General features: G+C 33.8%; 1 protein-coding gene across 5 annotated transcripts in view; it reads right to left on the reverse strand.

Moving 5' to 3' along the window:
• Nucleotides 1-12,013, reverse strand: part of CNKSR2 (connector enhancer of kinase suppressor of Ras 2) — a 253,350-nt gene that overhangs the window by 130,516 nt on the left and 110,821 nt on the right. For all 5 annotated transcript variants that reach the window (XM_036305515.1, XM_036305518.1, XM_036305517.1 and 2 more), the window contains exon 8: nt 7,850-7,918. In XM_036305515.1, the coding sequence (XP_036161408.1) occupies nt 7,850-7,918 (69 nt within the window). The remainder of the gene's footprint in view (nt 1-7,849; nt 7,919-12,013) is intronic.

Raw genomic sequence — 12,013 nt, forward strand, 5'->3', positions numbered from 1 at the left:
TCCTCCCACAAAATATGAATGAGAAAGTCTTATATTACCCTATAGTTTATTTTGAGATCTCCTAATTTTACTATTCCACGATCTTTCACTTACTGAAAAGAAATAGAGAATTACCCATGGTTCAAATATAAAGGAAAATAAGTTGAAAAGTATGTATTTACTTAAGTGAATATATGCAAAAATTGATTTAAATTTCAGCAAAATAATTTAAATAGGTAATTCAAGAGTATTCAGAGTTGTGCCAAGGTGTCTCTATTTTAAATAAAACCTTAGTATCGATATTTTTTACAAATATGACTAGAAGAGATTACCTTGGGAAATAATAAAAGCAATATGCATTTGACAAGAAGAAATATGGAAATTAAGTTTTATTTTCATCAAGAAAAAATTCCATAATTTTACATCTTTATTCATTGAGGCACTATTATTAGTAGTTCATCTCACATCCTCCTTCTTAACTTTAAAAGTCACTTACCCAGTGAAATAAGACTACATCAAGGCATTTTTAAGGCATTTTTAATGTGGTTTAATTTTACAGTTCAACCTGGATCAGGTTGAGCTACTCACAATTTGAATTTACATGTTTTAATAATTAATACTTCTATGTGAATTTCACAGTCATGTATATAATATACATGTGTGTATTTTATTTAAAGAGAAAGCACAGAGAACATAATTTCTCACTGGTAAAAATGGATAGAGAGCCCAAGAGAGAAAGGAAAGTTGAGCACTACAAGAAGCTAGTAATTTTATTTTTTCACCTATTGCATACCATCTTCTTGGAGTCCTTTTCTGCATAACCAAGAAGTTATGAAGGTTAAATCAGAATTCTGTATGGACTTATGAGAAAGCTCAAGGAAGGAAAGAATCGTAATTATATTTTTTCTTTATGTTTTATGAATCACCCACATCCTTGTTGCCAAAGGTGATACATTTCCATATCCTTTTACTCTCATCTCCTCTTACCTATAACTTACAGTAATTGCAGCCTTTGTATCACTGATGTTTATACATCTGTATCAAACTGATAAAAAATATGTGGGTATAGTTTAGCATCTCCAACACAAACCTTCTTTCCCTCCTTTCATTTCAGTAAGACATGGGTAATGTTGCAATCTCTGAAGACTAAAGGTTTATTTCAGGGATTCATGGTTCACATTCGTATATGCTATAGAAAACTAAATAGAAGCCAATTTTATTTTTCTTTCATTATCATTCATGTGTCCTTTAACTTTTCCAAAACATAAAACTGAGTGAGTCTGACAGCCTCAGCTAGTAGGAAGATAATCATATCAGAGTGAAAGACTGCAGGAGCAAATCTTTGATTATACTACAGAACCTCATTCCCCCACCAAAGAAAACCAATGATATATTTTGAAAGAACCATAAGAATACAGTTTTTTTTTTCCACTAAAAATTTTGTGAAGATATTTACATGGGTTAAATTTTAAGACAATTTTGGGTTTGCATATATTTGAAAATCATTACATTTCAGCCATTCCTTCCTATATGTCATTTCTGTTCTTCTTGCAAAGATATTAGAAATGTGTGTATTTTCAAATAAAAAGTAGAGTCCTAGTTACCAAAGCTAAGAGATAAAAGAAAGCATTGTTATATAAAAATCTACAGTTCCTATTAATAAGAATTATGAGAAAAACAAAGAAAACATTTATACTTCTAAAAAAATCATGGTTAAATTGAATTTAGAAATCCAAATGAGAATGGAACCAAAACCCTAGTATTCATAAAGGAATATGTTTAAAAATTTATAACTTTGCTATGAATAATCTTTATAATGTCACTTAGTGGTAGACATTTAACAAAGATATGTTTATTTGAAAATACTCATAAATATTGCAATAGAAGCCTGTATTTATCAAAACCAAAGCAAAGCATGTGTATATATGCATATATATAGCTAAATAAGCAACATTCTAAATCTTCTAAAATGAAAAAATTTAGTTAATGAACTTCCATCATGCTGATCAGAATGTTAATTTAGTGGATGAGGCATATATTTGAATCTGATGGCTAAATAACATAAAATGAATTTTAGATGAAGGATTTAAGATTTTGCTTGAATTTCCTATATTATGGTGTTCTAAGGTGTTTACCTATCATGTAATAATGTTTTATTTTCATCAGGCAGTTAAATGTTATCTATTAATTAACACTCTTCCCCCCAGACTGAAATTGGATTAGGCAATTATGACTGGTCAATATTTGCCTTTTTGATAGGGGTAAGAAAAGGACTGCAGTATTAATACTGACTTGCAAGTGAGTTGCACACTTTATAAGTAGGTAAGAATATCAGCCAATAGATACATTTTAAACATACGCAATAATCATTTATAAGGAAATCTTTTTTAAAATTCCATGTAAAATAACTAGATCATATTAAATATATTCTACACTGAAAGATGTAGTCTAATAATAAAAATAAATTGGAGTAACCATTTTTAAAAGCAATTACTCTTTTCCTGGGGAAGCTAGTAAGAATTCAATAAATAGGAAAGAAACAAATCAGGATGCAGAGATCTGCAGAGAAAATAAATCAGTTAACAGAAAGTTACTATTATTAAGACATCATACAACTTAGTCTCCTTTATATGAAAACTTAAGATAATAAATTTTAGTTTGATAACAGAAAAATCATAGAATATTATATTAGATAATTAATTAATTGATCCCTCTAGGGAAAATAAATCTATAGTCATATCAGTATGTGGTACTTAAAGCCTATTTCCACACATTCTCATCAAATCCACAATGCTCAAGTAAAATAAAAGAAAGAAATATGATCATATAAACTATATACTATAAAAGGTAGAATCTGAAATAAAACATTACTATGAGTAACTGAAATCTATGATGCAGTGTTTCCTTTAATATTTGGTAAATGTCCCTTCTTAAAGAGAACAATTCACTTGCTGCTTTAGAATACCAATTTCTTAGAATCCTAACGCAGTATTTTAGTGTATTATCATAACTGCTTATTAAGCAATATGTTAAACACCATGCTAATATAGTTAATCTCTGCACTCCAGCAGCATCTTGTGTTTACCAGAATAAGATGTGAGGTGCATCAGAAATACTGCTATTTGAGGTCTCAGTTTTCAGTATTTTCAGTATAAAGAATTATAAGAAAAATACTTTCTCCTTTGACAAAGGAGAACAGAAGAAAATAGGCAAGAATAAAAACATTTAAGATAAATAGTTAAGTGAGAAGAGATGGAGATGGTAAAAGAAAAAGGAAGAAAATGAAATTAGAAGAAAAGTCTAAAAAATAAAGACAACAGTTTAGTAAATTAAAAATATATATAGAGAGAAAAGCACATCTGGGGTTAGCCGATACCATGGTATTGATTGCAATAAAAGAGCCACTCCTCCTGCTGAAGTCCAGGAGCAGGGTGGTAGGGTGAGAGGGAAGGTTAAGGAGATCTGGGCTTTAATGGGTCAGTACACTCTCCATCCATTCTATGTTGGCTTTCCCTTTAATCAATACTGTTGTTCTGGGTTCAAGGAAAAGAGGAAGAGAATAGCGAGAAAAATGGAAGACTAGAATGAGAATAAGAGAGTAACGGAGACACCTTTGAGAATTGTAAAAATGAAGTCAGAATGAACTTTACAGATGACACAATCGTCCTTTAATTTGTTCCTTCCCATCCCCTCCACCCTCTGCCATTACCAGTTTAAATCTTGCTCAACAATGTTCACCAGTTGGGGGTCGTAAGAACCACTAGCTTCCATCTTCCATCTCTCCCTAGTCAATACCCAACATCCTGACTATTTGCTGCAGCCTATCTTCTTCTTGACTATCCCAAACTGGTTATTTTCCATTCCAGTAGCCTTTATAGCCACATCTATTAAACCATTTCTTGATGGAATGTAGTCACCAGGTTCCAGAAGACCTTTCAAAATAATAGGAATATGTTTTAATATTTACACAAAATAAAATGATTTTTTTCCCAAATGTTGGACTCAACCATCACATATCTCACTCTTTTCAATTATATTTCTAAGAAGAAAATATCTGTTTTTAGGATGGATAGAAGCTGTAGAACACTTACACACCAAAAAGAGGATTAACAAGAAATTTAACAAATTCATTAAGGAACATGCCCAAATAGATAACTATAAGTATTAAGTAGTCTCATCAGCTAAAAAACGTGTTAAAAGTGCATCATGAGGGCAGAGTTGCTGATTCAAGCTATGCCGAGGTATCTCCCAGAAAGAGGGATGTAGTGGCAGATGAAGTGGAAAAAATCCAGCAGCCTTTGAGGAGTTGGATCTTCACTGGCGGGGAAGACATGCAATAGGACTCAGTCTGCTTTGCTTGGATGTTCATGATTTTTTTCTTCTTCCTACCTGGCAGCCACAGTTTCTCAGCCACAGAAGTATGTTCATTTGAAAAGCTTAAAAGCCACTTACAATAAAAATATAGCAACATGAAAAAGAACATAAAACTTCCAGTTTCATTTCAAATAATATACTTTTTTTTTTTTTAAAAAAAAGGAACTCTAAACACACATCTAATTGGACATCTTGAAGATATACCATACTAACAATTTTTAAAAAAAATAGTATTTGAATGCATCTGTGATTCATTCAACTTTCTCAGAGTCTTAGGGAAAAAATTCAAATTGCTTTTCTATATATTTTAAAATAAGAATAGTTATCAGAGTTTATATTGTACATTACTAACTATAGTAAGAAATTTTGGAATTACAGGTAAATACCAACTACTAACTGAGCTAATAACATTTAAAATATAAGACTGAACATTATTCTTTTCATTATCGAGTCGAAATTGTTATAGAATCATACTAACAATATCTCACTATTTTGTCCAATTAATTACTGGATTAAAATACTAAATATATATTTCAAATGTATTAAGCAATACTTTAATGTAATTACTATATCATAACCAACCGCTAATGTCCCTGATAGGGATAGAAGGGGTAATTGCAGACTACAAATAATTTATACTTTTTCAACTAATTTGTCTACCTACCAAATTTTTCATAGTAAGAAAATCCAGAAAATTTCCATTTCACCACCTCTGAATATTGTCTAATAAAAAATTCAAAGCACTATATAGACCACAATGCAGGCTACAGGAAGAAAAAGAGGGCAGAGAAGGCTGTATTTTATGAAATGTACCATTATTCCACAAATATGCCTCTCATTTGAACACAAAGATCTGGTAATTGATCACATTATTAAAGAAGACTAGATTAATGGAATGAACATATTTTTCTTGTCAGAGAATGTCTTCATTGTTATCCAAAATCAATTAGTAGGTTCTGCCAAGAAACTGGACTCCAATTGGCCCAACTGTTGTATCAGGTAAAAGGAGGAGAGGGAGGACAAAAGTTAATTTTTATTAAGCCACTAACATGTGCCTGGTGTTGTGATGTTTTACATATCTATCTGCAGGAAAGAAGTGAGAAACTTAAATTTCAACACCATTTCTAATTTCAGTTCAGTTGATTCTACCCCAGTTATGTAAATTTTCACTTACTTTCCTCTTCTTATCCTTGGTCCCACTTAATTGCTCACTGAATACTGAGATTTACTTAGATGATTGTTAGAATTCTTTCCCTTTTGTTTGGTAATTTTATAATTTGAGTTTGGGGAGGGAGTATAATAAAAATAAAATAAGAGCATGGGCCTTAGATTCAGAGTTTTTAGTTGTGGGTAAGTTAAATAATCATTCTGAGTTTCAATTTTCACATACACCTTCTCTGTAGGATCTGTGTAAAGAATAAATGATAAAATAAGTAAAATACTTAATATTATGCTTGGCACACTACCACAACTCACCAAGTTTTGGCTTTGATTATTATTGTTATAAAAAGGAAAAATGATTCTTAAAACCATATATCAATTTCAGAGTAAAAACTGGAAGCAAGTTCCCCCAACTCTTATTCTGTGCAGTTTTAAATATTTTATAATATTCCTGTGATGCAAAGATACATTTACATGTTCTCACAGTATTTAAATATCATCAATCCATATAGATTTTATTAGTTTACTTGTAACACTTAAAGACTTTCATATTCACTTGATAAATATCAGATTCTTTGCTGCACAAACAGTACTCTTTAAACAATTTATTTTTCATTGGAGAATAATTTCTACTCTCTTAGAATTGGCTAACTGGAAATTGGTCCAACTATCCAATGGATGTCATGTTTGTTAAGGTCAGTTTGGAGAAAGAGAGGCAACATGAACCTAGAAGGAGAAGCTGCCTGTCTAATAAAGCAGCTGCTTTATCCCACTACCCAAATCCTCATCCAAGGGGACAAGTAACTTTAGTCAGGAAAACCACGTTGTATAGTTTCTAGTAATGAGAATTTTCTCATCATCAAAATTGCCATCGTGTAAAGAGGCTTTTTTAATTACCAACATTCTGCATTATTTCCTATTAATCTCACACCCATGTGTTTAATTTTTAAACTTTCATTAACTTCTATTCCCTTAAATAATGAACTCATTAAATAAACATCATAACTTTAATTATCAGTTTTCAGGGGTCTCTCTAAAATATCACAAACTTTTCAGTTTATTCAAAGACAGAATTAAAATGGCTTCTGCCTTAAGATCAGAATCACTGAGAAAGATCAGATTTGTCACACAAGTCTTCTAATCTCCCCCCCAATAGCCTTTCTTTTTAAAACTTCTCCTATGACTAGAACATGCAAAAGCAAATTTAATTAAAGGTACAACAGGAAATTACTACTCGCTTTGAAGAGTTAGTGACCTATAAGAATATTTACCAGAATAAAACAATTTTTTCTCAAATGATAATTATATTAATAATCAGATTATTTTATCTACATTTTTAAACAAATCATTTTATTTTGGCAGAGATAGGATAACAAAGTGAACCAACCTAGACACAAAATAGTCTAAAATAAAAATCATATAATGTTCATTTTCTAAATCTGAGATTTAAAAAAATACCCCTTGAAAATCTACCATAGACACAGAATGTCACTGTCATTCTTAGCCTAGAAAAGCATCCGTGAGGTTCATAAAGCAAGAAAATTTTATGAATTTATTTAATTAAGTGCAATAGTTTTAAAACTAACATTGTAGCCCAGCCCGTGTGGCTCATTGGTTGAACCAAGGGCTCACTGGTTTGATCAGGGCATATGCCCGAGTTGCGGGCTTGATCACCAGTAGGGGCGTGCAGAGGCAGCTGATAGATGATGTTTCTCTCTCACCAATGTTTCTCTCTCTCTATCCCTCTCCCTAAAATCAATAAAAACATATTTCTTTAAAAATAAAACTAACACTGTAGTTCTCTTTTGGGAATTGAAGAGCTATTTCAGCTATTAATGTTTAAATATTTTTTTTAAAAAAATTGACATTTAAAATAAATCAATAACCAGGCAATTTAATGAACAAATCAATGCTAAAGTAGATGAAGGAAGGCATGCTATTATAAAACATATCAACTAGGACATTAAATACTTTGTAAAATAAGACTTAAAAATTGTATCAAGAAAAGGATGAATTTGTATGCATTGTGACTTTAATTTCTATTCCAAAATTATTACCCCAGTCCATGGGGTGTATAATGTTATCCTATAGCTGTCTATATAGCAATGTATATCTAACCTCAGCCGTGACCACCCACATTCCTCATGTTCTTTAAAAACTGTGCCTTAACATTTCATCAAATAATTAAGAGGAATAGTCATTCAGTTATTTTTTAAAAAGGTTTTTGAATTATTTTATACACAAACAGGTATTTCATTTCATTGATATTACTTTAAAGCTTTAACAAAACTTTATATTAGTTCCTCCCACTGACTCATAACGTAATTATACATACCACAGTCTGATGATTAACTTGAATCACTTCATCGCCAGCATGGATTTTTTTGCACCGATCTGCAGGTGACTAAATTTAACATAAAAGAAACAATACAGAACATAACTTTTATCAGTCATCTCCTCTCTCTGAAACAGTACAATAAGTTCATCTCTTTATATTAGATCAATAATTTAATTATAATCTTCAAGGAACTAAGCAAGCAAAAGATTACTAATATTTAATATACTATTTGCATTCTATGTCTAACTAATAGTAGGAAGTAGAAATGCAAATAAATATATAGATATTTGTTATAAAAGACCAATATGTTTCTGAGAGCATTAAGGGAAAATAATAACTGGTAGTACCCAGTACAAACTTTATAGACAAATTCTACTAGGCTCTACTGGGCAACTGGTTCAAAAATACAATTCAAAACATTATGTTTTAAAATGTGATCCTTTCTATTTAATACAAATAATTCACATTAACTTTAGCAAATAAGCATTTTCAAGTATATGCTATGATCAGCATCAAAGCTCTGTCAACTGATGATTAGATTACTAATTTATTTCATCATTAATACTATCAATTCCAAATAACTTAGAAAAGCAAATTAATAGATGAACAGCCATTAGTTCAGTTACATTATATAACACTAGAGGCCCAGTGCACAAAAACTTTGTGAACTCGGGGGGGGGGGGGTCCCTCAGCCCAGCCTGTGCCCTCCTGCAGTCTGGGACCCCTTGGGGGATGTCCACCTGCTGGCTTAGGCCCGCTCCCCGGGGGACCGGGCCTAAGCTGGGAGACAGACATCCCTCTGGCAGCCAGGGAGCCCTCGGGGGATGTCCACTTGCCAGCGGGGAGCAGGCCTAAGCTGCAGTCGGACATCCTTAGCGCTGCTGAAGAGGTGGGAGAGGCTCCCGCCACCACCACTGTACTGGCAGCCATCAGCCTGGCTTGTGACTGAGCAGAGCTCCCCCTGTGGGAGTGCAGTGACCACCAGGGGGCAGCTCCTGCATTGTCTGCCCCCTGGTGGTCAGTGTGTGTCATAGTGAGCAGTCATTCCCAGTCGTTCTGCTCTTAGAGTCAATTTGCACATTATCCTTTTATTATATAGGTTAGAGGCTTGGTGCATGGGTGGGGGCTGGCTGGTTTGCCCTGAAGGGTGTCCCAGATCAGGGTGGAGGTCCTGCTGTGGTGCCTGGCCAGCCTGGGTGAGGGGCTGAGGGCCATTTTCAGGCTTGCCACAGCCCCTTCAGGGTGGGGGTCCCCACTGGGGTGCCTGGCCAGCCTGGGTGAGGGGCTGATGGCTGTTTGCACGCTGGTCAAGTGCCCCAGTGGGGACCCTTGCCCCATGGGGGTGTGGCCAGCCTGGGTGAGGGGCTGATGGCAGTTTTCAGGCTGGCCATCGCCGCAGGCTGGAAGCAGGTATCTGGGATTTATTTATCTTCTATAATTAAAACTTTGTAGCCTTGAGCAGAGCTCAGGGCTGGCCAAGGCAGGCGGGAAGCTTGGATTCCTCCATCGCCGGGGCAACCAAGCCTCCTGCTCGCTCCAGCTCCGTGGCCGCAGCCATCTTTGTGAGGGACTGACAGAGTGAGGGTGTGATGGTTAATTTGCATATTACTCTTTTATTAGATAGGATTCTCTATCTAAATGTCTAATTATAAGAACACTAGAGGCCCGGTGCACAAAATTTTGTGCACTTGGGGGGGTCCCTCAGCCCGGCCTGTGCCCTCTCACAGTCTGGGACCCCTCGGGGAATGACCACCTGCTGGCTTAGGCCTGGTCCCCAGGGGATTGGGCCTAAGCTGGCAGTCAGACACCCCTCTGGAAGCCTGGGAGCCCTCAGGGGATGTCCACTTGCAAGCAGGGAGCAGGCCTAGCTGCAGTCGGACATCCTTAGTGCTGCTGAGGAGGCGGGAGAGGCTCCCACCACCACCACTGTACTGGCAGCCGTCAGCCAGGCTTGTGGCTGAGCAGAGCTCCCCCTGTGAAAGCACAGTGACCACCAAGGGGCAGCTCCTGCATTGAGCATCTGCCCCCTGGTGGTCAGTGTGTGTCATAGTAACCAGTGATTCCCAGTCACTCTGCTGTTAGGGTCAATTTGCATATTACCCTTTTGTTATATAGGATTCCATTTCATATTTTTCATACAGTACAATACATTGGCAAACAAAACCATACTAAATAAACTAAAATGCCTACATTTCCACAAGAGGTAACAATTCCATCATTTGTTAAAAATTCTAATAAAAGATGATAAACAAAAGCAAACAGAAAAGCAAAAAACAACTTTGGTAAACTAATAATGACAAGCTTATGAAATCTTTAGAAAACTAAAATGAGATTTAAGATAGAAAATTTATAATATAGGTATGGGTAATCAATTTAAAATACTATTCTTTATTTTTCTCTGACTACTAATCATTGATTATACATATTGCAATATGTATGAACTTTTGAATATACAGAAAAAGTGTTTTAATGAAAAATATATTTGTGCATGTTTATGTATTAATTTACATACATAATACAAATTACATACATAATTTACATACAAATACAACTATAGACAATGTAGTATTTATTTATTAGAATATATTGAAAGCTAATGAAGAATGATATGATGATAGAATTGCAAAGTAAAATGCTACCTTTGAGACCCTGGGAAGGATTTACTTTAAAATTATTTCTAGTTCCTTTTTAAAAATTCATTTCCAATTATTTAAAAAACAAAGAAGTCAAAACAATATTAACCTTAGTTCAACAAATTTTAAAATTCACAAAATTATTTGCCCTAGGCTAGAATTCAAGACAAGGTAAGATCATAGAAAATTCTAGTTTGAACAAAGTAATAACACAAGTCTACTATTAAGAGAGTAGTTCATCTAGGATGTTAACCCAACCCTAAGAATAGTGTCATAAGAAAAATATTGTACTTATTTTACAGTATCTTTAGGAGGTGGGTATATTACCAATTCAGACAAATAGCAAGTAACAATTCTGAAAAGTTTGTAAATCATTACTGTAATAGAGCTGTAACTATAGAGTCAGTCCTTGTGCTATCTGGCTAACAATTGATCTTTTTAGAGGACAGTATTAAAGAAAAATATCAAGCTAATGACTCTAATCATGATATAAGAGAAAATGATAGTTGATAGACAAAATTTAAGGAAACGAAAACGACTTTTTCACAGATAAGTGAAAAAGGGACTAAGTCCTATAAATTATAGACTTCCAGTTTTAAAAGGGATCCTAAAGATCATTTTGTTTAAATCCCTCATTTTCTATATGAGAAAATAAGAAAGTAGGGCACAGCAAAGCAAAATAACTTAGTCACTTTAGTGAGCAGCTAATGATAAATGACCCCTAATCATAAGTGACTAAGGGTACCAAAAACAGTAAAATATTTTAAAGAAAAAAGAATTAAGTGACGGACTATTAATATTTGGTTCATATCTGAACCACTCACAGAATCCATCTTTCTTTGATAACTTGTCCACTTATCAAATATTTCTAAGTAATTAATATGATCAATGCATAGTACTCAACTTTTATTTTTTAGACAACAGACAATATAGGGATGATGTTCCTACCAATTCTTCAAGATACAGTTCAAAATCTTAAGTTGTGATTCGTCCTCTGATTTTACTTGGCAGTATTTACTATTCTTTCCTTTGTCCATCTATGCAAATTTTATAGCTTGTTCATAGATAACCCCCTACTTGCACTCCTTAACGACAAAGCTAGTTTAATTTTTAAATTCTTTCTATACCTAGGCCAGTGCTTGAAACATAACAAAAGTTTGTTAAAACGAACAAATAAATACACAAGTATACGAGAATGATCAATCAATGAAAAGCATATAGTTTACAGCAACTCTCTGCATTAAAACATTTAAATAGTTCACAACATGCATTTAAATTATATTCTTGACCCCATTTAACTCTCATTTAATACTAGAATTGAAGTCAGCACAGCAGTCTAACTCTAACTTATTATTATATATTTCATCATTCACAGAGAAGCGGGGGTGAGGGGATCAGTAAATAAAGTAATAGGAGAATTAGGTGACCATGTTGATTTTTAAAAAGAAAATGCTAGTAAAATGTTGAGATCAATAAAAGTTGAGATTAACTAATTCCACCTTGGTCTTCTTTGAAGGAACACAGCATA

This window comes from Myotis myotis, unplaced genomic scaffold (genome assembly GCF_014108235.1).
Source record: "Myotis myotis isolate mMyoMyo1 unplaced genomic scaffold, mMyoMyo1.p scaffold_m19_p_4, whole genome shotgun sequence".
Classification (NCBI taxonomy): Eukaryota; Metazoa; Chordata; class Mammalia; order Chiroptera; family Vespertilionidae; genus Myotis; species Myotis myotis.